Raw genomic sequence first — 25496 nt, 5'->3', positions numbered from 1 at the left:
CTAACTAGAGATTCTTCAAAATAGATCTTCAGTTTATCCTGTCTTCAAAGGGATCTTAGAGCTATTGCTTTTTTGTGACTTCACAGAATCACCTCTTAGAAGTTTCTTCTTCATTTGATCACGTGTGCTCTTATTTGGTTATGTTTGTGTTTGTGTTGCTGGCCCCCTTGCATGGCACACTCCTTGATGCAAGGGACATTGTGTGCTCTTGGCATAAAGAGGGTGCACAGTAAGTGTTGAGTGCCCTCCTTCATGCATTTATCCACTAGCCAAAGGCAGCCTTTCTCCGCACCCCTGCTGGCAAGCAGAGGTAGTCTGCTCAAAAGATTTCTGGCTATTTCTGCAGCACCATCTCAGAAATCTTAAAAATAAGGAGATTACACTAGTGAAGGCTTCTGTCCCTTAGCCGGTCACAAATCAGAGGTCAGGCTCCATAATAAGAGTGTGTATCATTACAGTTGTTTTTTCTTTTTTTTTCTTTTATAGCCCTCCCTCTTACACAAAGGGCTAGATTTTTAGTTACATTTGTTTTCTGCATTGTGATTATGCACTGCTCCTACACGGTGTTGACAATCACAATGAAACTCTGGGAGTTGCAAATTGTACTAAAAATATAACAAAGAGGCTTTGGGAGTAAAGACTTGATTTTTCTAGTCTGGCTGCACGATTACTATAAAAATAAAAACTTTTCACTTAGATGTTTTGTTTGTTTACAGGAAATACCTTTTAACTAAGCCCGCACACATCGAGTCTGAGCACAGTGGGGTTTGCCAGTTGTATGTATTGAAGGAGGAGCCGCCCAGCACAGGGTTTGGAGTTACACCAGGTAAGCGCTGTGTCCTCTGTGTTTATGGCTGTGTGGGTGCATGCTCATGTGCACACTGTCCTCTAGAGTCATTTAACAGCGATAATATCAGCATATGTTAAGTTTATACCAAGTGCCAACTTAGTCACTACACTGGAAAAAGTTAATAAAAATCCACCATCTTTTAAGTTCTGTCTTTGGATTTTTTTTAACTGACAAATCAGAATTTTTAGATATATATTTAGGTTCCAAGTCTATTTTGGGATAGCATTTTTCCTTTTTACATAGACCATCAGGCTTCCTACTTAATTCATCACCGTTTTGGGGAAGTAAATAGTATTTATGAAAAAAACTCTAAAACATACCATTACCAACATGGATTGGATAAGTTTCACGTCTTTTCTGCAGGGCTCTACTAATGATAATATTCATTGCTATTAAAATTTTAAATGCCACAAATACTTGAAATTACTTTGAGAAGATGCCTTGATAGTAAAAACAAAACTGAGTTTTCTCAGACAGAGACATGAATGTAATCCAAAGTGTTTTTCCTTTTTAACTTGCTTTTCTGTTTGAGTTGGTGATAATGAAATCTTGTAAAAATTTAATTTAAGGAGCATTTTAGCGGCATGTGGTATCTAATGTTTCTCTGACACTATTCAGAAACAGCTTTCAGCATACCTCATAAAATTTCAAGTGAGCAGCTGTCATCCGAGAATCTGAGTTCAGCTGTGGGACAAAAGATTGCCTCTCCTAACCGAATTCTCTCAGATGAGAATAGTTATGCTACAGTCGTCGTTGGTTTCCCAGATCTCATGGTAAGATCAGTTTTTTAACTTATTAAATAAATATTTCTTCTTAATTTATAATATAGCCTATAATATATAGCCTATTTGAGGAGGTAATTAAAAATGCAATGATTTTTAAAAAATGCAGTGATTTTCTGATAAACATTTCAGATCAACATTCTGTTTTCCAAATCAAGCATTAAAAAATGTTTTACCTGAATAGTTTCATTGCCTTTAAAAGAAAATTTATTTATTTTTTATTGATTTCAGAGAGGAAGGGAGAGAGAGAGAAATATCAGTGATAAGAGAGAATCATTGATCGGCTGCCTCCTGCACGCCCCCTATTGGATATCAAGCCCGCAACCCGGGCATGTGCCTTTGACTGGAATCAAACCAGGACCTTTTGACGCTCTAGCCATTGAGCCAAACCAGCTAGGGCTTCATGCTTTTTTTAAATTAGCATTTAAAGTGTGATGCATGTAAATGCTTAACCCACTGAGAGTGATTTTAGATCATGTTATCCTAATGTGTGGTCATGTAATCTGCCAAGAGGAACAATTTGAGACTAGTAAAAAAGCATTTCTTCTAGACTTTTTAAAGTGAAATATGTCAGGATCTCATTACTATAGATTAAAGTTTTCAACACTCATGAACATCAATTCACTTTTTATTGCTTTTGCTCTGATTTATCATATCATTGCAGCATCCAGATTATACTGTGAATGCTGATGGTGTCAACTTAATTTGCTTTTGGATGGACCCTTCTGATGTTATTTATTATTATCTATAAAGAAGAGGCTGTTAGTCATCGGTTTTATGTGAAACTAGGTCCCATCTTCCCCTGATGATAACTTGGATAAATGGAACAAGTTGCCACCTAATAACCCTAGATGTAGCTCCATGTGTTTTGACTAAACATTTAATTTTCATAATTTCCTTTGTAGCTTTAGGTGAGATGATATAATTATTTAAAGATGAAAATGTCAGTTCTACTTGATAGTATACCAATCTCACATACCTCAAAACTTTAATGTAATTAAGAATGAAGAGTACTTCAGGGCAAAAGACTTTTGAAATTCAAGACCCAATAGAAATAGATAATATGTGGCTTAGAACTTTGCCCTATGTCTTCCTAATTATCAAGTAAAAAGCATTTGCTATAGTATTATATAACTGAAAATGAAACATGTTGTTGAAATACAGTATCTATAGCAGCTTTGATTAAATGAAAGAGATGTTTAATATGCTTTCTACAATGCTTGCTGCTATCATTATAGAAAATACCAGAACTATTTTTCTGAAGGTATAACTATTTAAAAATTGTATTCTGATTAAAGAAATTAGTATCAAACTATAATCCTATATGATAAAAGGCAAATATGCAAATCGACCAAATGGCAAAATGACTGATTGCTATGATGTGCATTGACCACAGGGGGAAGACGCTCAACATAGGAGCTGCCCCCTGGTGGTCAGTGTGCTCCCACAGGGGGAGCGCCGCTCAGCCAGAAGCTGGGCTGATGGCTGGCAAGCACAGTGGCAGTGCGGGAGCCTCTCCTGCCTCTGCAGCAGCACTAAGGATGTCCGAATGCCGGCTTAAGCCCGCTCCCCATCAGTCGGACATCCCCCAAGGTCTCCCTGCAAGAGGGCATAGGCCAGGCTGAGGAACCCTCCAATTGCATGAATTTCATGCACTGGGCCTCTGGTGTTAATATAAAAAGGTTAGAAAGTACACATTGAATATAAGGCACTGTTCTTATTAACCCTGTAGAAATTCCTTATAGCCTGTAGGACTAGTGGCCTTGTTAAATTAAAAGCTCCATCCTTGTCCTGGCAGGTGTGTTCAGTGTTTAGAGTACTGGCTCTTGAACCAAAGGGTCACAGGTTCCATTCCCAATCAAGGGCAGGTTACCTGGGTTGCAGGTTTCATCCTGGTTGGGGCACATGTGGGAGGCAACCAGCTGATGTGACTCACATCTAAGCCTCTCTCTCTCTATCCTCCTTCCCTTCCTCCTTTCCCTCTCTTGAAAAATCAATGGAAAAAAACATCTTTGGGTAAGGATTAACAAAATAAATATATATAAAAGCTGTATTCTTCATATTTAGTATGGTACTCATCACATAGATGTTCAATGAATTTTTGTTTAATGAAGAATCCATAAATTATGCAGCCTTTTAGCATTCTATATCATTCATATTTTTTAGGCCTTAATGCAATAGTCAGGCACTTCTACAAGATTTTATAGATAAAGAAATAGAAACAGGGAGGCTGTGTGTATCCCTTAGGCTACAACGATTATGAGTAAGTCAGCTGGGATTTGAGCTCAGGCGTGATTGACCCGAAACCATAACTTTTTTACTATAAGACAGTTCCTTTTCACTTCTATGTGAATTTCTTTCAGTTATTCATAAAACTGTCAACAAAGGGGTATGTTGTTTTTTGTTAACTTTTATAGCATTATCAGCAGCACCTAAATTATTGTAAACTTATTAAAACTTTCTAACCTAATACCAAATATCTGCAAAAACCTACAGCAAATGTCATCCTTAATAGTGAAACATTAAAAGCAATTCTTTCAATATCAATAAGACAAGGATACCCACTGTCACCACTTCTATTAAACATCTCATTTGTGTTCTATTAAAAAATCAATAAATTAAATTTCATCAATGCTAAAAATTTAAGCTCGGTAAAAGATACTTTTAAGAGAGGAAAAGATGCCAAAACCGGTTTGGTTCAGTGGTAATCTACAGGCTGGGAGAAAATATTGGCAAATCACATTTCCAACAAAGGATTTGTGTTAGGAATATATAAAGTCTTATCAAAACTCAAGAGTAAGAAAACCAATAATCCAAAATAAAAATTTAAAAAATGGGTAAACACTGTCCCAGTGTGAGGTGTCAGAGGTCAGAGCCTGAGCAAGTGAAAAGGACATCTGTGGTGGGGAAGGAACCACTAGTGATGGCAGTCGGTCCAGGCAGGATGAAGATGGGAAGATGGTGTGTCCCCTTCAAGGGGCAACCTGATGTGGTATGTGGGAGCCCAAATAAGATGAGGAGGGCATTCAGGCATGAGCATAGCCCAGTGTGGGCTATCAGGACCTTATGATAAGTAGACTTACCATGGTGATCCCTTTGTAAGGTAAAATAAGCATTGAGTCTCTGTGTTGTATACCTGAAACTAATCCAATGTTATATATCAACTACACTTTAATTTTTAAAAATACTGGTGATGCCAAAACCGGTTTGGCTCAATGGATAGAGCGTCGGTTTGGGGTCTGAAGGGTCCCGGGTTCGATTCCGGTCAAGGGCATGTACCTTGGTTGAGGGCATATCCCCAGTAGGGGGTGTGCAAGAGGCAGCTGATCGATGACTCTCTCTCATCAATGTTTCTAAGTCTCTATCTCTCTCCCTTCCTCTCCTACAAAATCAATAAAATATATTTTAAAAAAAATACTGGTGATATTCTATTCCTGATGCCAGTAGTGGATGTGTTAGGTGTTTGTTTTATTTTTAAACTAGCTATATTGTTTTATTTCATCTTTTTAGTTATAATTCATTTCAAGATAAAACATATGTTGTAGCCGAAACCGGTTTGGCTCAGTGGTAGAGCGTCGGTCTGCGGACTGAAAGGTCCCAGGTTCGATTCCGGTCAAGGGCATGTACGTTGGTTGCAGGCACATCCCCAGTAGGGGGTGTGCAAGAGGCAGCTGGTCGATGTTTCTCTCTCATCCACGTTTCTAGCTCTCTCTCTCCCTTTTTCTCTGTAAATAATCAATAAAATATATTAAAAAAAAAAAAAAACATATGTTGTATAATCACACTTGTCTGAAAAATATGATTATTTGTGAAGCAGCTATCTCCTGTACCAAATTCAAAATGTTTAAGGAATAATTTTATTTTTTTATACTTGTGAAATGTAAGTTTACCACTGGTATCTGCATAGAGGGCTATATTACCCAAGCTGTGGTGAATGTGGTTCATAACACTTTAGTTAGTACTTCATCTCTTTTTGGTGTTTTTTTCAGTCTCCCAGTGAAGTTTATTCTTGGAAAAGGCCATCATCTTTGCATAAACCAAGGGTCACTGATACAGCATTCTATGGGGGGAAGAAGAAAAGTGGAACTCCAAAACAGAGCAATTGTGTGGCTCTTGTGGATACTAATCAGATAGTCCGGATTTTGCCCCCAGGAGAAGTCCCTCTAAAAGAAATCTACCCAAAAGGTAAGAAACTTACCAATTCCTAACTTAGCAAGATAAAGGCAGTTTCCTTTTGGTAGGGATATTTAATTTATCATTATCATTGTATATTTGTAAGTATAACTATAAGAGCGGTCTAGTAGTTTTAAAGACCTGTTTGTACTCAGAAAGTTTTCACTCAACTTCCCACATTGTGTAGTTTTAGTCTTTGCTGTTAGAACTCATCTTAATTTGCATTACAATCTATAAAATAACTTTATTTAAAATATGTTGTCAAAGAGACTTTTAAAAATCACTAGAATATTAGACATAGATCTGACTTTTTTCTTAAACCAGAGATTTCAAATGCTGAGATTTCAAAAACACACGAGTGTGGTGAAAGAATTTTTAAAACATGAGATACCTAACTATTTAGTCAGGTCCACTGACATCTTCCTTAGATTGTCAAATAAAAAATTATGTAGCCACCACAATAGCTGTCTGGTGTAAATGAATCAAAATTTTACCTATTTTTTGTCAGATCAGCAAAAATATATTTCTTAATGTGCCACAAAATGTTAGTAATTGGCTTATGTGTGCCATGAGATGAAAATGGTTGAAAATTGCTGGCTTAAACTCTTGTGATGAAAGGCCAAGGACTTCCGCAGATGGATTCACTTATTAGTGCTCTCAAAAATCAATTTATATTTATAACTACACTAGAGGCCCAGTGAACAAAAATTCATGCACTTGGTTGTGGGGGGAGGGGTCTCTCAGCCCAGTCTATGACCTCTTGCAGTCCAGGAGCCCTCCGGGGATGTCTGACTGATGGCTTAGACGGTCTGGCCTCCCTCTGTGGAAGGTGACCAGGCAGGCCAATCAGGAGATGGCACCGCCCAGCAAGAGGCTGGCCCCACCCCCCTCATTGCTCCTCCACAGCCGCGGGTTACTGCCACCTCACCCCATCGCCTTCCCCTCCCTCTGCCTGTTGGCACATGCGTTGGCCAACCAGTTGATTTGCATATTACACTTTTATTATATAGAATGTTTTGTTTGGGGCTGCAAATTATGCTCAGAGACTGAATTTGTCTTTGCCAGCTTAACACAATTTCACTGTAGGAATTTCACAAGCCTATAGCAACCAGAATAATATCTTTTAATAAGCCAATAAAGAAACAACATACTCCAAACTAATGATCAGTTAATTACACTATTGTTCCAGGCAAGAGGAGATGAAAGAAATAAGTCTAAATTTAATCTTTCTACAAGAGACTGCTTAACCAACCTGGAGCACACTTTCAGCACCACCAAAAAAAAAAAAAAAAAAGGCCCTGTAGCTACAGCGCGGCCAGGGAGCAGGAGCATGGCATTGGACACAAGATTGTCTCCTTCTCAGGCCACTGCTAGTATATGAATTGCCTTTATGAGGGCAGGAGCTAATGCCCCAAAAGTCTTCAGAGATCTGTTTAGATCAGTAAAAAGTTGCCTTTCCCAGACCAGAGAGTCTCAAATAGGTCCTCACAAACTCTTGGTATTTAGAGTGAAATCCCCTTTTGCCATAGCTGTTTCTCCCCCTTTTATTGGATAAGCCCCTAGCAGAGCTACTCAACATCTGAGCTACTGACTGCTTATCAATAACAAGTGAGATAATGATATTCTGGCACAACTTTCTTCATTCTTATATCTAAACAACTTTATTTCTAAAAACAATATGTGTGTTGTTGTTTTTTTGTCTTTGCCAAAAACAAGTGGATTTAAAAACAACTTTGATTTAAAATCATATCAAACCAATACACAACAGTGCATAACATATGTCAGGTCCTCTGCTGATCACTTTTCTTTGTATAAATTCATTTAATCTTTACATCCCCACTTTATTATTAATATAATCTCTAGTTTATATGCAGGGAAACAGAGAGGTAAAATAATTTGCTGAGGATCTCCCCACCAGAGGCCAGCGGAGCACAGGTCTGCACCAAGGTCTTCTAATCCCTAGTCCTGAGCTATTCTTACTGAAGCATACTGGTTTTAATTATAATAATTAAATTTGTGCACTGGGGAGGGTGTCCCTCAGCTCAGCCTGCAACCTCTCCAATCTGGGACCCCTCGGGGGATATCCGACTGCAGGTCTAAACCTGTAGTGGGACATCCCTCTCACAATCCAGGACTGCTGGCTCCCAACCGTTCGCCTGCCTGCCAGCCTGATCGAAGCCTAACTGCTCCCCTGTTGGCCCAATCACTCCCAACTGCCCTCCCCTGCTGGCCCAGTCACCCCTAATTGCCCACCCTTGCTGGCATGGTCGCCCCCAACTGCCCTCCCCTGCCAGCCTGGTCGCCCGTAACTGCCCTCCCCTGCTGACCTGATCTCCCACAACTACCCTCCCCTGCTGGCCATCTTATGGCAGCCATTTTTTACCACATGGGGGTGGCCACCTTGTGTGAAGGCAGGAGGGTCAATTTGCATATTATCTCTTTATTATATAGGATAATTATGAAAACTTTGTTATCATTAAGCCACTGATTATTATTTGCATCACAGAGGCAGTAATATGCTGTCCTGTATTTACATTTATTATATTAACATGGACTTTGTAAATATAATTCTAAATGCATTACAGTAATCTATTTCTGGGTTTGAAAAGTCCTGGTTATATGTTAATACTTAGAATTATTAGTTCCTTCCACATAAATCATAATTTTCTTAAAATGCTTTTTATGGTAGAAAAAGCAGGTGAATAAACTGCCAATTGTAGCACATTGCTATGACAGGAATCTTCACAAGTGGGGAGAAGCTTACATCCCAGACACACACACACACACACACACACACACACACACACACACTATATGGGGCCATTACTAGCTTAACACAGTTTCACAGTCACACACACATATATATATAAAAGCCTAATATGCAAATTGTCCCCTCAGGAGTTCAACCGGGAGACCAGGAGTTCGATGACTTGCTATGATGAGTGCTGACCACCAGGGGGCAGCACAAAATGAAGGAAGACCCCAGCAGGGAGCTGGGGAAGGGAGGCCCCGGCCTGCAGCCAGAAGGCCCTGATCAGCACTGATCTCCAGCCAGGTCTAGGGACCCTACCGTGCACAAATTTCATGCACCAGGACTCTAGTATAATGATAATGATATAAGCACTGGATATTAATCTAACATTTTCATATAAATATATTGAGAGTGGGCAAAACAAGATTGGGCAGGGAAGGGGTGTATGAAAAAGAGTTAAACTCTCATCTTCCATGGTGGGAAGTCAATAAATGATCCCTAAAATTAAAACATCATTAAACTAAGTACCAGAAGGAGGAAGGTGAATACCAAAGAAATAGCATAAAAGTTGACCATGTCTCTGGAAGCAGGAAGCGAGGGATGAGAGAAGTAAAGGGACTGACTGCTTTTTCTTTCGTCATGTGACTCCCTATGCTCATGTAGGTCTCTGATGAAAATTCACTTTTTTAAAGTAAATAAAATTCAACCATCTGACTAGTTAGAAACTAATGCATATCAGCCTTTTATTAAGGAAATCGATAGAAACTATAAAGCCTACGCTCTTGATGGCTCAGTTATGGTACAACCTTCGCTTAATGCAGATGAAAAGCGATTATCGCTTTTTTCCAGTTGTTTTTCTTCTAGCTAAGTGTTAGCTTCTTTTTAGTCACAGGCCTCAGCTCTTTAAACACAAAATAATGACTCTTGATTGAAAGTAGTACGCTGTTTTTTGAACTTTTAGTAAATTCAAAGATTTGGTATCAGCATGATTGCAGGATTTACAAAATTGTTAACTAGTAGTTAACAAATGTACATCAAATTACATTGCTAGGAGTAAATTTCTCATGTAATTTCATCTTCCCTCTGAAAATGTTCTTGGTGCCTTTGCCTGACAGTTTATACCTCCTCCTAACTTTGGCACTATGCGTGTAAGCTGTCCCCACTCCTCAGGGGAGCGATGCCGTGAACACTGCAGTCCTGGCTTCCCTTCATCATCATTAAATTAACCCGTAAATGTAGTTTATACATATCTTTGAAATCCACCTGGATTATAAATATAATGGAACTTTACTGAGCCCTCATCCTCTCAACATTGTTGGAACATTTAAAATGGATAGACAAGGATTTGGCCAAGTTGGGAGGGAAATCTGACCACGGTTTTTTACTTCCTTAATGTAATCATATGTTCTGAGCTGATTTATTTTCAAACCAGTAAACATCAATTCTGACTAGTTTTCAAAGTGCTTACAGCTATCACCACTACTACCACCACCTTTAGTATTTTTTGAAATACTTTATAGTCACAAATTGCTTTTTCTAATAGTGAAAATGTTTTTTAGCAGCAAGAGTAAAATTCTTGCTTTCTCTTCTTTAAATAGACATATCATTACCCAATTTTTTCATCCTCTTTATGACATGAAATTAATTTGCACAGTGAAAGAAAAGGAAAATGTAGAAAAAAAAGATAATTTAAAGTAAATTGGCTTACTTTGCTTTCACGGGCAATTAAAAAGTGCTAATGGCAGTAGCTTAACTTAATACTAATAGTTATGAAAATAGTTTCTGTTAGCTGCAAGCCAAAAAGCTAGGCAGCTCGATCCATCCCAACTGCTTCAATAATTGGTCATTTTTGGCAAAGAGCCTGGGTCTATAAATAATTCAATCTACTTCAGCGAGGTCTTAGCAGCAGGAACTGTCAAAAATGATATATGATCCAAGATTGACCTTATATCCCAGGCAACGTTTCCAGTGCAGGCAGTGCCTGACTTAGTTAGGATAAGCATGTTCATTTCGTACAAACGGCCATCTGGGGACGGCCAATCCAGCTGGGAGGTCAGATCACCATAGTAACTCTCCCTTCTTGCCCTCTGCTGTCTCTGCACATTATCTTCCCTTCGCCTGGCCCCTCTGCCCTGGGCACCGCTCCTTGCCTAGCTCTGCAGCTCACACCTGGCCCCAGGCCTGTGAGACCCACCCTGCAACTCTTTCCAAGTCCTTAAGGGCTGTGTTTGTGATTTCTGTTTTCTGTTTTTCAAAAAATAACTTTCCTTTTTATGCTGGGGGTTCTTCACCTCTTTATTCTCTGTCCCCAGTGCTCTACATTATGTCTGGTACTAAGTAAGCTCAACCATTTTTGTTAAATATGTAAGAGAGATTTTGAGTTTTTCAGGTGGCCCTACTCAAAAACCTTCAACTGCAAATATGAAATAAAATAACCATGTTTCTTATTTTTTTGTAAACTACATGTTTACAAAAATTCAGTGTGGACATTTTTGATGTATCATTCTAATTAAAATTTATAAGATTAGATGGAGAATTCTTTAAAAGTATGGGTTCTGTGTAGGGGAAGTTGTGTGTTTTTTTAAAGACAGTGGTAGCCCAGATTTTGTAAAATAGGGCTATTTTTTAAACTATTGTTGCCGTAGGGCCAGCTCAAGTAGGAGCTGTGGGGAGTGGTAGACAGATCATAGATTTGAGCCAGAAAAGCATGCATTTGAAAGCCATCTCCATTGCTCTTCGGCTATATAGCTTCAAGCAAACCACCACATGATTGTATTACTTCTATAAGCTTCAGCTTCCTCATCTCTCAAGCAAGAATCCTAAGAGTTCTGCTTCAAGCTATTGATAACTTCATTCGACTTTTAATAGGATGTGTGCTTTTTTGTGGTTGCTGTTCTATATTGGTATCGTGTAGTAACTTAGTACTTTGTTCATGTCATGACTATTTGCAGATGTTACCCCTCCACTAACATCTGGTTATTTGGAAGTCACTGATCTTCAATCCAAAAAACTCCGATATATCCCTATTCCCAGGTAATCCATTTCCACTTTTGTTCTTAGCTTGTATGTTAGATTAAAAGAAAAAAGAGTGACTTTTTAACAAGTACTCTGAATAAATATGTGCTTTCTGCTTCCTTAAATAGAAAGCTCTTTTTTTTTTCCAGCTACAGTTGGTTTATATCTTGCTGTTCTTCTGCATGCCTTACTGCGATTTTCATTTTCATTTTGGAAGAATGTTCAAATGTTACATAGGTACAAATCTATCAGCCTTATAGTTTTCATTTCTCTTTTGTTGATATGTCCTAATGATAAATTTTTTTGTATCTGAAACAGCATTTTTAGTATTATAGAAATTTTCATACTTACTAATTTAATGTTAGTTATCTGAGGTAAATGTATTCAAACTATCAAAGTAATTTAACTATCATTTGGTTGATATTGCTTTAAAATATGTTATTGCACAGTGGTGACGACCACATTGTGGTCAAAGGATTTCAGAGATTGGGGATGAAACTCAGTGCCGGTCACTGCTTCTATTATTGTCCAGGGATGGAAGCAAAGCATTCACACCAGCTATACTGAGGCTATGAAAGGAAAGGCGGATGCTCTGTGTCTGAGCACAGAGGTCCTCACCAGCCATCCCTCTCTGGATGCCTCCATCCATGAACTTCTTCAACCTGATCCTGCACCTGCCTTGGTCTGACATCCCCTCCTCACATGTACTCCCTCACAGGCGACTGAGCCTTCACAGCACTGGTTAAAACATCACTTCAAATCCTAAGCGGAGAAGCCCAGAAAGCCTTCCAGTGTCACAGGAAGACCAGGGACACTGGAACTTGTCAGTGACCTAAAATATCACCAGACCCCCCCCCCCCCTCCACCTTTTAGCCCCTTCTCCAACTCCCAGAAGAAAGTAGCTCAGCATGACAGTACAAAATAACTCAGAAACACAGTTTCCTTTACCCTTTAGTCAGGTTCAAGAAATATGAATATGAAAACATATCCAAAGAAATAGATTTACTTATTCCAGCATACATAAGTATACCTTCTTGTGTCAGTTTAATGGAAAATGGCTTTTAGTCATTTGGGAAAAGTCTTTATTCCATATTAGTTATATGCTTATTAAAATATACTATTAGTGCAAGTTACAAAAGGAAAGAACTTATTTTACATTTAAAGCATTAAATAATGTTTTATTATTTGTCTTATTTTCTACCTCATTAGCCCTAGCTTTTTATATCTGTGTTTTTCTCTTTTAACTTTCTCTATAACCTATATGTTATACCTACTATAGAAAGAACATCTGGAGAGCAATTGTATATATAGCCAGTGCCAGCTGGTCACCATAATTCATTTAAAGCTGCACTGTTCAGTAGAAATGTATAATGTGACCCACATATGTAATTTTATATTCCTTAGTAAGCACATTAAAAAAAGTAAAAAGAGCACTGACCAGTTTGGCTCAATGGATAGAGCTTCAGCCTGCAGACTCAAGGGTCCCAGGTTCGATTCCGGTCAAGGGTGTGTACCTTGGTTGCTGGTACATCCCCAGTAGGGGACGTGCAGGAAGCAATTGATCAATGCTTCTCTCTCATCGATGTTTCTAACTCTCTCTCCCTCTCCTTCCTTTTTGTAAAAAATCAATAAAATATATATTTAAAAAAGTAAAAAGAAGTGAAATTAACTTTAACATTTTATTTGACCCAATGTATATTAAATATTATCATTTTGACATATATTCAACATAAAAATTTAATGAGATAATTTACATTTCTTACTTTCTTATCTAGTGTGTAGTTTACACTTACAAAACATCTAAATGTGGATTTGCCACATTTTAAGTGCCATGTGATTCTGTCTGTTCCTTGTCAGTATATCTGAGTTTCTCTAGAGATAACTGTTGTCATATTTTGGCATATATGTAATCCAAGGGAACAACCCATTTGGATTTCAGTTTTGTTGCTAAGTACTTAAACTGAGCATTCTGCTAGATATCAGGAATTTTTCATTTTATGGCTAACTTCAAACAGTAAAAAATACAGTGAAATTATATATAACTGCAAAACCAAAATGAAAATATCACATTTGCCTTCAGTAAAATTTGAGTATTGTTTCTCAAATTTTTACATTAATTGCATTTGTAAAATGATACTCCCTAGCCTTTGTTTGTGGGTGTATGTAAGTCTAGGTTTCACTCTACTTTAATTCTATGTTGTTGTTTTTTTTTAAAGAACTTGTTATATATAAGGGGAATGTGTATTATTATTATTATTTTATTTTTAAATATGTTTTATTGATTTCGTACAGAGAGGAAGGGAGAGACATAGAGAGTTAGAAACATCGATGAGAGAGAGTCATCGATCAGTTGCCTCTTGCACACCCCCTCCTGGGGATATGCCCTCAACCAAGGTACATGCCCTTGACCGGAATCGAACCCGGGTCCCATCAGTCCCCAAGCCAACGCTCTATCCATTGAGCTAAACCGGTTTCGGCTGTATTATTATTTTTAAAGGCAAAGAGATTCTCCCTAACCAGTTTGGCTCAGTGGATAGAGCATTAGCCTGCGGACTGAAAGGTCCCAGGTTCGATTCGGGTCAAGGTCATATACCTGGTTCCGGGCACATCCCCAGTAGGAGGTGTGCAGGAAGCAGCTGATCAATGAGTATCTCTCATCGATGTTTCTAACTCTCTATCCCTTTCTCTTCCTCTCTGTAAAAAATCAATAATATATATTTATATTTTAAAAAAGGTGAAGAGATTCTGGACCTGGTGTACAAATTGTTGTAGAAAAGTAATTTCTTCTGCACTTTTTATTGACATGTTGAAGAAATTGCTTTGTAAATTTCCAGTTTCATGGAAATTTAAATATACAAGCAGTAGATACAGTGCTCATTAGACACACACATCTTGAGTGCTCTTAGAAGAGTTTCAAACATAGTTTCACATGGATACATTTCATTATTCTAAAATAGCCATTTACTTCACCATCTGTACCTACTAATTTATTTCCTAAAATAAATATTTTTTTGGAGAGCACAATAAGTCATATCCTGTTATGTCAAATGTTACTTTCTTTGAGTCCTTCTAACACTGCAAAGTAGTTCTGAAACACTTGTTTCCATCCTACTGTTATCTTTCTCTTTATATAAACATTTTCTAAGACTTCTGCATTCCAGAATAGCTGGCTGTGTTTCAGTGTTTAAAATCTACAAGGCAGACCGAAAAGAAAAGTCAAAGTAGTCTTGGTTTATTTTTTGTATATTATAATAATTTCTCTAAAACATAGTGGTTTTGTGGTTTTACCAGATCAACAATGATAGTTTATATTTTTATTATCAGAAGTTTTTAGAAAGCCAAACTGGTAATTAGAATTTCTAATGTATGTATTTTACATAGAAGAGCTATTTAGGTAATAAAGGGAGTATGTATGCAATTGACACTTATAGGCAAAAGTTATATTCCTGGAAATGACTGTATATGTATCAGAAAAATAAAATAAAGGAAATGTATATGTATGAAATGTATAATACAACTAATATATAAATTCTATATTATAAATCCTTACAATTTTCTAAGTTAGAAAAGGCAAAACACAAAGGAAGTTAAAACACATAAATAAAACATCAGTTTCAAAACTGACCTAACGCTTCATGTTTGTGAAATATGAGTTTGTTTAGAATTTTTTTCTTTTCGACAATGAAGACTAATGTCATCTCGGGTCCATAAATACAAACAAAAAAAAAAATGTAAATAACCAGTAACTAAATGTGTATTTTTAAAAATATATATTTTATTGATTTTACACAGAGAGGAATTGAGAGGGATAGAGAGTTAGAAACATCGATGAGAGAGAAACATCGACCAGCTGCCTCTTGCACACCCCCCACTGGGGATGTGCCTGTAACCAAGGTACATGCCCTTGACCGGAATCGAACCCGGGACCTTTCAGTCCGCAGGCCGACTCTCCACCCACTGAGCCAAACCGGCTTCGGCTAAATGTGTATTTATTTTTACTCACAGATTGAACTGGTGATACCTTATAATGTGGTTATTATTAGAATTCTTTATAGCAAGTTTAATGCACCTAAATCAAGTTAAACTAACTTCATTATCTAGATTACCAATTGCTTGAATACTGTGATTTCTTTTCAGATCAGAATTTCTCTCCCCGTATACCTCGTGGATATCTACTATTTCAGACACAGATGTACTGCTAGCTGAGTGGGGCAGAGGTGGTGTTGTTACTGTTGATATGGGAGGTCAAATCAGGCTTTGGGAAACTGGACTTGAACATCTGCATCGCTCACTCATGGAATGGAGAAACATGATTGGACAAGAAGACAGACATATGCAGGTACCACCTGAATTTATCTTACCTCTTAAGGGTGCATATTGAGGTATAAATTGAGTTCATGAATATGCACCCCTACGTGGTAAAACTCTAGTTGTGAAAACTGCTAGCCCAATGACTCAAATATAGTTGTTTTAATGGCTAAAATAAATATCAGATCCAGAAAAGGGCAAATCTTATCCATGTAGATATCCATGAAAATGTGCCTTTTTCTCTGACAGTGCTTAAATATACAGGTTCCTCATAGCATTGCATGTGAATACGATCAACTTTTATATTTTAACCTTAAGCATTAATCATTTTCCTGCACCACTTTGCATCTCTTCTCACGTGTACTATCATTGCCAGCATCTCCACTTGAGATACTGAGGATCTAAAATGCAGTGCATTTTACAAGGTCAAAACCTTTAGACTAGAGAAGATAGCATCTAATAGAGATGTGTTTTTACCAAGTTCTTTATTTTCAGACTAGAGGCCCTGTGCACGAATTTGTGTACAGTGGAGTCCCTCGGCCTGGCCAGCGATCAGGGCAGTCTTGCCCAGTTGGGGAGGAGGGACTGTGGGAGCACACTGACCACCAGGGGGCAGCTCCTGCATTACGCGTCTGCCCCCTGGTGGTTAGTGCACAACATAGCGACCATCATTCAGTTGACCAGTCTTAATGATCGCTTAGGATTTTATTTAATACTAGAGGCCTGGTGCACAAAGTTTGTGCATGGGGCAGGGGTGTCCCTCAGCCCAACCTGCATCCTCTCCAATCTGGGACCCTTTGAGGGATGTCTGACTGCCCATTTAGGCCTGATTGGGCCTAAATGAGCAGTCGGACATCCCTCTCACAATTCAGGACTACTGGCTCCCAACTGCTCGCCTGCCTGCTTTCCTGATTGCCCCTAACCACTTTGCCTGCCAACCTGATTACCCCCTAACCATTCCCCTGATAGCCTGATTGATGCCTAATTGCTCTCTTGCCAGCCTGCTTGCCTCTAATTGCCACCCTTGCAGGCCTGGTCCCCCCCAACTGCTCTTTTCTGCAGGGCCAGTTACCCCAAACCACTCTCCTCTGCCGACTTGGTCACCCCTAATTGCCCTCTCCTTTAGGCTTGATCACCCCCAACTGCCCTCTCTTGCAGGCCTGGTCCCTCCCAACTGCCCTTCCCTGCTGGCCATCTTGTGGGGGCCATCTTGTGTCCACATGGGGGCAGGATCTTTGACTACATGGGGGCAGCCATCTTGTGTGTTGGAGTGATGGTCAATCTGGATATTACTCTTTTATTAGATAGGATAGAGGCCTGGTGCACGAATGGGGGCCAGGTGGTTTGCCCTGAAGGGTGTCCTGGATCAGGGTCGGGGTTCCCTTGGGGCGTGGGCAAGGGGCCTGGGCAAGGGGCCTGTGATGGTTTGCAGGCCAGCCACACACTCCAGTAAACCAAGCAGAGGCCCTGGTATCTGGGATTTATTTATCCTCTATAACTGAAACTTTGTAGCCTGAAGCGGAACCAAGCCTCCTGCTCGCTCTGTGGCCGCAGCCATCTTGGTTGGGGTTAATTTGCATATTACTATTTTTATGAGATAGGACTAGAGGCCCGATGCACGAAATGTGTGCAAGGGGCTCAGCCCTTGCAGCCCCGTCTGCCTTGGACCTTACAGGCCCAGCTTCGTCTGGAATGTTGTCCGGAGAATTGTTCCGCTGTTCATCTGATTTGCATATTACACTTTTATTATTATAGATAGATAATGCATGTTTAGCAGTTAGAATAAGTAGACCAAACCCTACACTGGAAAGGTGTATGGGAACAGGTGTCCAAAATGAGAGGAAACCCCAAGACTCCAAAAATGAGTCAGTCATCACCTAATCTAGCTGCTGTCTGGAACTAATGTGAACAATGAGGAAGCTTGTGTACCCATAAATACTAAAGCATATCATAAAAGCATTTATTTATAATTTATTTATTTTAATCTTCAGAAGAAAACTTCCTTGTTTAGATTTCATTTTTATCCATTAAAAAGAAAGGTAGGTTTCTGCCAGCTGTGTTGCTCTGCAAAGAGCCAATTACCGAGATAAGAAATTTCCACAAACTATTTTATTGATACCTGATTAATAATTACTGTTTTATGTGGTCATTTTTGTGATTTCCTTAAAGGAGAAATACATATATTTGTGAATGAATAATACCTAGTTCCTTTATATTCTTAATCACTGAAAGTAACATTTTGAAAAATCACAAGCCAGTATAAGCAAGCAACCTCAAATCCTTTTGGAATGGTATTCATATATTATTTTAATTAAACTAAAACAAATGTATAGCTCTAAAATAAATATGTCATTAAGTGCAATGGATTTATCACACCAACAGACTGAATGTTGGTCACTATCCATAACAATAATTAGAAAAGTAATTAACTGTGGTTCTTTTTTATTATTCTGAACATTAATTCCTTTGCCCTTTTAATTAAGCTCCTGTTTTCATTATAGTGATTGATACCTAATAGTAAATACTATTGTATTTGAATCTTTTATTTTTAATTTCTCATGTGTTATAGACATCTAAGGTCATATTTTTCCTATGGTCAGCATTTGTGGCCTATTAAGTTTATCATTTACAACAGAACTTTAAAAGGACTTTTACTCATGATTTTGGTAACTGGTGTCAACCACTACAAAAATTAACCTCTATTTGTGTTCAGCTGTGTAGCTTTTCTCTTCCCAGTGTCTTTCCTGACTCTGTTGTGCATCTCTGTATTCTCAGCTTCTAACATAATGATTCGTACACAACAGGAAATTAATAGGTTTGTTTATGCTTACATTCATATATATTAAATTACACTGGTCATTAAAGCTATTTGACAACAAATGAAATTATTTTAAACTGTCACAAATTACTCATTTGTTTTTATTTAACTGAATACTGAATAGGTATTTATTGACTGTATATGATTATCATGTTAGGAATAAACAATTATAGTACCTAACATCTCAAAAATAAAATATAGTACCTAACATCTCAAAAATATACAGGGGAATATTTGATCTTTCCCAAACCAACTATTTTCTAGGAAATATATAACCATGCTTCCAGTTCAATGTTCAGCTGTCACAGAAAAAGACTTATTCAGTAATTATGTAAAAAGTTACATAATTCAGAATGAAGTTTCATTTGGAAAACTAGAATAGATGTTATCTAACATTCTCCTTCCATCCCTGATGTTCCCTGATCCATTTTGGTTCATATTGAAAATGTATACTTATGTACAGATTCAAACTGAGGAACAAATTGTCTTTATGTATAAACAGATGGGATTCATTGTCCAAATAGTCTGCCGTTGTTTTAATTTTTGGTTATGTCTCTCCTCTTCCTTCTCATCGCTTGGTAAACAATGAGACAGCATATTTAATTGCTCTTATTTAGAACAGTTCATGTTATTATTTACAAGTAGTTTACACAACTAAGTCTAAATACGACTTATCCCTGGGGCAGCAGTAATAACAAGTAAAAATGTGTCTTTTACAGTTCTCCTGTTCAGTCCTTCAAATTCTTCCTATTTATAGATACTTTATTCAATATGGGTCTGCTTCTGATTTAGGAGCTTGATTAGAAGTATTGAGAGAAGACTAGGTTCTCCCTTGTTCCTGGCAGAGTAACCTGATCTCCATCTAGTGGCCAAAGGACTTACTTTACATTATAAAAATTAAAAGGCCAGGTTTGTTCTCCAGTAGTTTGAGGCAGCCCAGGCTGGTGTGAAAGGTTTACACTCCCGTGCTTGGGTGGTTCCTGTTAGTCCTGTGATGCTCATTAGGTCAGCAGCGAAGTCCAGACAAATAACCTCCCGTGCCATCCACCACTGACTGTTGACCCCCATCTTTCCCTAATTCCTTTGCCTAGTGTCAAAAGAACTGTTATATTTAGATAAGCTAAGCCAGTCATGCTTTATCTCCATCCTTTATGCTTTTGCTACATTTCAGGCTTCCAGAGTTAATAGCTCTGAAGCCACTATTGCTTTGAATTTTTGTTTTATTTAATGAATTCATTGATAGTTGTTTTAATGAGTATAACATGCAAGAGAGTATATATTAAGCCCTGCATATACAGTGTGTTCATTAATTTTACATGCTTTGATAGGAACATGTGTTTTTCTTATAGTCAGCAACTATAACAACAAACTCAAATCATCACTGTAACTGTCATCCTAAGAGCCCATTATTAAGAATCAATTTTTATTCCTTTTATACTCCATGCTTACAGAAGCCTGGGTTCGTTATAAGCCAAAATTCTTCTGACTACACTTCATAGTATACTTTATAAGGCATGCTTTTTACATATTTTTATTTAGTTTGGATTCTTCCCAAGAAGGCTGTTAATAGCTACACCACACTTTCCCTCAGAAATCAAGTCCTCTACTCCAAAAGGCTCTTGGTGGCTCTTCTTGTGGCAGTGAAAAGGCTGAAAGGTTGTGGCTTTCAAATGTTGTTTTCTAATTACAGCAAACTACTCAGAAACTAAATGTTTTCTATGTTGCTGGTAGAATCTCTTTGAGGCCTCTGAACAGGACCATGTACTTAGAAATGGGTGGAGCCATCTGACACAAACACTGAGGGGTTGGAACTTACTCACCCTTTACAGTGTGCCTGGCACACAACAGACACAGTGAATATTTGAAAATCGAAAGACACATGGAGAAAATACATGGAAAAGATAGCTACTTTCTATTAAGCACAACTCGTCCTTTCCCCATTTCAAAGAAAATGTTCTGGGAAAATGAGTAAATGTAGCTTGCTGTACTTAGGTAGCTAAGCCTGGCCTTTTCTGTAACCACTAGTTCAACAGTTAGGAATTTCTAAGGCTTACTTTCAGCTTTGGAAACCTAGTTTACTTAATTGGTACTCTATTAGTAAATTTAGGTTTTCGCCGTATAAGCTGTTACCTTCAGATCCTCTTTGGAGGTTTGAAATTCTTTGTTCTTTTTAAGGACCAGAGTCCACTTTTGTACATTATTCACTGCTCTCATTGGTAACTCTGAAAATACTTAACAGTCTGATTCACTGTATCAGTGTTATAGAATAATACATATTTTGCAGAACATTTATATGCACATTTGCCTTTGGAAATCATACTTGGCCCAGAAAGGCAATGCTTTTTATAAAAAATTTTGTAATTTCCCACCATATCTCCTCACAATGTGTCAATAGAGCTGGTTTTCAGAAGATGGTCTAGCTGTTGTATATATAGTAACCCTTGGGCAGTGCCTCTAAGAATTTTCCCATTGTTTGTTTCTATTAGGGAAATCCCAGCCATAGAAGTTCACTTTGATTCTAATTTTAGATCAGCAGTGCCTGACGAAAGCGCAAGATCCCCTGGAGAGCATGATATACCCAATGGTGTGCTGACGAACTAGCTCCCTGGGGTGAGGTGGGGCAGTTTATAATATTTATCCTTTTCCATGGTGTACATGTTTCCTCCATGGCTGATTTCAAGCTACCAAGTTAACAGTCTGCTCTCACAATTCCTGAATATCTAGCAATCATTTCTCAAGCTGGCTCCAGCATGCTGCTGGTCTGGGTAAGCCTGTAGCACCCCAGGGAGAATTATGACAGTTACCTAACTGCAAAACCTCCTAGGAATACAGCAATGGAAATGTAGATAAGGAGCAAGAGAGAAGCAAAAGATGAGAAAGGGTATTGAGGATGCAGATAAGATGGAATATCATGTTGCCTTGGGAAATGTTGAAACTTGGCAGTTATCCTACTTACCAATTGGCAGTGTTCTTCTTGAACTAGAAATTTGGTATGAGTAAAGGATTAGAGAGAAGTCTGCCCTCAGGTAGGATAACAGTCCTGGCTTCATGCACAGGGGCCACCTTTCTTCTAACACTGTATTTCAGAAGGAAACTGTTAGGTTTTTTTTTTTTACATTCCTCCAAACGTATTGTTTCCATTGGATCACAGCTTTATCAGTAATTGCTAAAAATATCTAAAATCAAATCACCTTCTTAAGATAAGCAAGACAACAAGTGTATGATTTTGAAGCATAAGGAAAACAAATTAATTCTACATTGTTTCAATTATAAATTGAGATGTCAAATGCAGTGATTATGTTGAGCCAATGGCTATAGAATTTTTATGGCTCTGAGCTCATAATTTATATACTCAGGTAAAGTCAGCACATCACAGTGGCAGTAGAAATAAAACCTTGCTGTTATATTTTATAGATAGAATTGTAATTTTATTCATAGGCCATATAGTCTATTGTTTAAACGCATAAAGTTTGAAGTGGTTAAATCTGGGTTCAAATCCATGTTCTACTTTGTCTGTGATCTTTGCCAATTACTTGTTCTTTCTACTCTTCCCTTTCAATTATATAAAGATAGGATCGTCATGCCTTACAAAGTTGTTGTAAGAATGAAATACATTAATGTCTGGCACAGAGTAAGTACTTAGTAAACAAACAAAAACAGAAAAAAAGTTAAAAACATGAGATTCAGCTAATATTAGACTACAGAAGTCTTTAATGTTTACATTGAAACAAAGCCAAATTAAAATGAAGCCCTATTACCCAAACACCTAATATTACATTATGACCCAATGAGTTACATAACTCATAATCTATCCTAGTGTTAAATTTGTGACATTTGTTTATAATCCTGTTTGGAAAAACTTTGTTAGGCCCCAAAAAGGAATTGAAAAAAACGGTCTGTACCCAAATCTGTCAGCTTGAAGAAAAGCAGGAAATCATGATAGCACAGTTGTCAGCAGAGGATTATGTCTAGCCTTATTTAAAAGACAAATTAGAACACAACCAAAAAACACACAGCAAAATATACATCATCTTTAGCCGGAATCCTGAGAACAGTTAAGAACAAGTCAAATTTGGAGCCATCATTCTTAGTTTTTCTATATAACATTTCTGTTTCTCTTTATAACATTCTAAAAATATTTCTCTTTTTACTTTCTACTAGAGGCCCGGTGCACGAATTCATGCACCAGTGGGGTCCCTTGGCCTGGCCTGTGGGATCAAGCCAAAACTGGCTCTCTGACATCCCCCAAGGGGTCCCACATTGCGACCAAGGGACCCCACTGGTGCACGATCAGGGCCAGGTACGGATGTGAGAGGTTGGCCAGCTGGGGAGGGACCTTGGGAGGGCTCCAGGGTATGTCTGGCCCGTCTTCTCAGTCCCAATTGGCTGGACCTCAGAAGCAAACTAACCTACTGGTTGGAGCATCTGCCCCCTGGTGGTCAGTGCACACCATAGCAGTGGTTGAGCGGCCTTAGCATATCATTAGCATATTATGCTTTGATTGGTCGATCGGCTGACCAGATGACTGAACACTTAGTATATTAGGCTTTTATTATATAGGATTTCTGGTATTATCTCTAACCTTTCTCTGAATAGTTCCACCCATCTATCCATTTAATTTATATCTTTGAGCACTCAGTATCCTATATAAAAGGCTAATTAGTGACTTTGAGCATTTTTTCGTGTATCTCTCAGTCTTCTGATGTCCTCTTTCAAATGTCCTTTGCCCATTTTTTTTTTATTGGATTGTTTATCTTCCTTTTGTTAAGTTGTATAAGTTCCCTGTAAATTTTGGAAATTAAACCCTTATCTGAGATAGCATTGGCAAATATGTTCTCCCACACAGTGGGCTTTCTTATTGTTTTGTTGATGGTTTCTTTTCCTGTACAGAAGATTTTATTTTGATGTAGTCCCCATTTGTTTATTTTCTTTTTAATTTCCATTGCCCTGGGGGCTGTATTGGTAAGATATTGCTACAACATATGTCTGCTATTTTTGGTGCTTATGAAGTCTTACATTTAAGTCCTTTAATCATTTTGAATTTATTTTTGTGTATTGTGTAACTTGGTGATCTAGTTCTGTTCCAATGGTCTATATGTCTGTTCTTGTTCCAGTACCAGGCAGTTTTGAGGATAATGGCTTTGTAATATACCATATTTTTCGGCATATAAGACAACTTTTGAAACGAAAAAAGTCAACCGAAAATCAGGGGTCGTCTTATACGCCAAGTATATCCCGAAAAAACGTCTCGATATGCCACTAAACGAATTTTCCAACTCGATCCCAAAAATCGTCTGGATATGCCGCTAAACAAATTTTCCAACTCTATCCCGCACCAATCACTGCAAGGCTGCTCAGACTGCCTCTCTAACTCAGCCAATCCAAGCAGGCTTTTTATGCATGCAAATTGTACATGTTCTGTACCCGAAGCTACACTGTGTTCTAGTTAAAAAGCCTGCTCAGATTGGCCAGAGTCAGAGAGGCGGTCTATTAAAAAAAGAACTGGTGTTGCCTCAGAAGTGGGGGGTAGTCTTATACAGCGAATATAGGCCTAAACCTATGTTTTAACTGTAAAATTAGGGTGTCGTCTTATACGCCAGAAAATACGATAGCTTGATATCTGGTATTGTGATCCCTCCAACTTTGTTCTTCTTTCTCAGGATTGCTGTGGCTATTTGGGGTCTTTTTTTTTTATTTCATATGAATTTTTAGAGAATTTGTTCTAAGTGTGTGAAATATGCCATTGGTGTTTTAATGGGGATTGCATTGAATCTATAAGTTGCTTAGGGTAGTATGGATATTTTGATGATGCTGATTCTATAATACCAATCCATGAATGTGGTATGTTCTTCCATTTGTTTATGTCTTCCTGTATCTCTTTTTTCAATGTCCTATAGTTTTCCGAGTACAGATCTTTTACCTCCTTAGTTAAGTTTATTCCTAGGTATCTTAATTTTTTTGGTGCAATAGTAAATGGGATTTTTTCCCCCTCTTCTGTGAGTTCATTATTGGTATATATAAAAAAGCCATAGATTTATGGATGTTAATTTTGTATCCTGCTACATTGCTGAATTCATTTATTAAGTCTAGTAATTTTTTGATGGGTTCTTTGGGGTTTTCTATGTACAATATCATGTCCTCTGTGAATAGGACAGTTTTACTTCTTTTTTTCCAATTTGGATACCTTTTATTTCTTCTTTTTCTCTGATCACTGTGGCTAGCACTTCCAGTACTATATTGAACAGGATTGATGAAAGTGGGCATCGCTGTCTTGTTCCTGTTCTTATGAGAAATTGTTTTAATTTTTGCCCATTGCATATGATATTGGCTGTAAGTTTGTCATATATGCCTTTTATTATATTGATGTGTGATCCCTCTATTTCCACTTTTCTAGGGTTATTATCAAGAAAGGATGTTGGATTTTGTGATTTTTGTCTCTCAATTTGTTTATGTAATGTATCACATTTATTGATTTGTGGATATTGTACCATACTTGCATCCCCAGAATAAATTCCACTTGGTCATGGTGTATGATCTTTCTAATGTAATGCTGGATTTGATTTGCTAAAATTTTGTTGAGGATTTTAGCATCTATGTTCATCAAAGATATTGGCCTCTAGTTCTCTTTCTTTGTGGTGTCTTTATCTAGTTTTTGGATTAGGGTAATGCTGGCTTCAAAGAAAGAGATTGGAACTGTGCCTTCATCTTGAATTTTTTGGAATAGTCTGAGGAGGATAGGTTTTAGTTCTTCTTTGAATGCTTGATAGAAATCCCCTGTAAAGCTGTCCATACCAGGGC

General features: G+C 37.9%; 1 protein-coding gene across 1 annotated transcript in view; it reads left to right on the top strand.

Moving 5' to 3' along the window:
* VWA8 (von Willebrand factor A domain containing 8) overlaps positions 1-25496 on the top strand; it is a 333534-nt gene that overhangs the window by 222353 nt on the left and 85685 nt on the right. The window contains exons 33-37 of the mRNA XM_084876526.1: positions 717-826; positions 1469-1623; positions 5622-5817; positions 11509-11590; positions 15710-15911. Of these exons, the coding sequence (XP_084732652.1) occupies positions 717-826; positions 1469-1623; positions 5622-5817; positions 11509-11590; positions 15710-15911 (745 nt within the window). The remainder of the gene's footprint in view (positions 1-716; positions 827-1468; positions 1624-5621; positions 5818-11508; positions 11591-15709; positions 15912-25496) is intronic.

This window comes from Pipistrellus hanaki (genome assembly GCF_964339955.1).
Source record: "Pipistrellus hanaki genome assembly, chromosome: 3".
NCBI lineage: Eukaryota > Metazoa > Chordata > Mammalia > Chiroptera > Vespertilionidae > Pipistrellus > Pipistrellus hanaki.
This window is presented reverse-complemented; position numbering and strand designations above follow the sequence as displayed.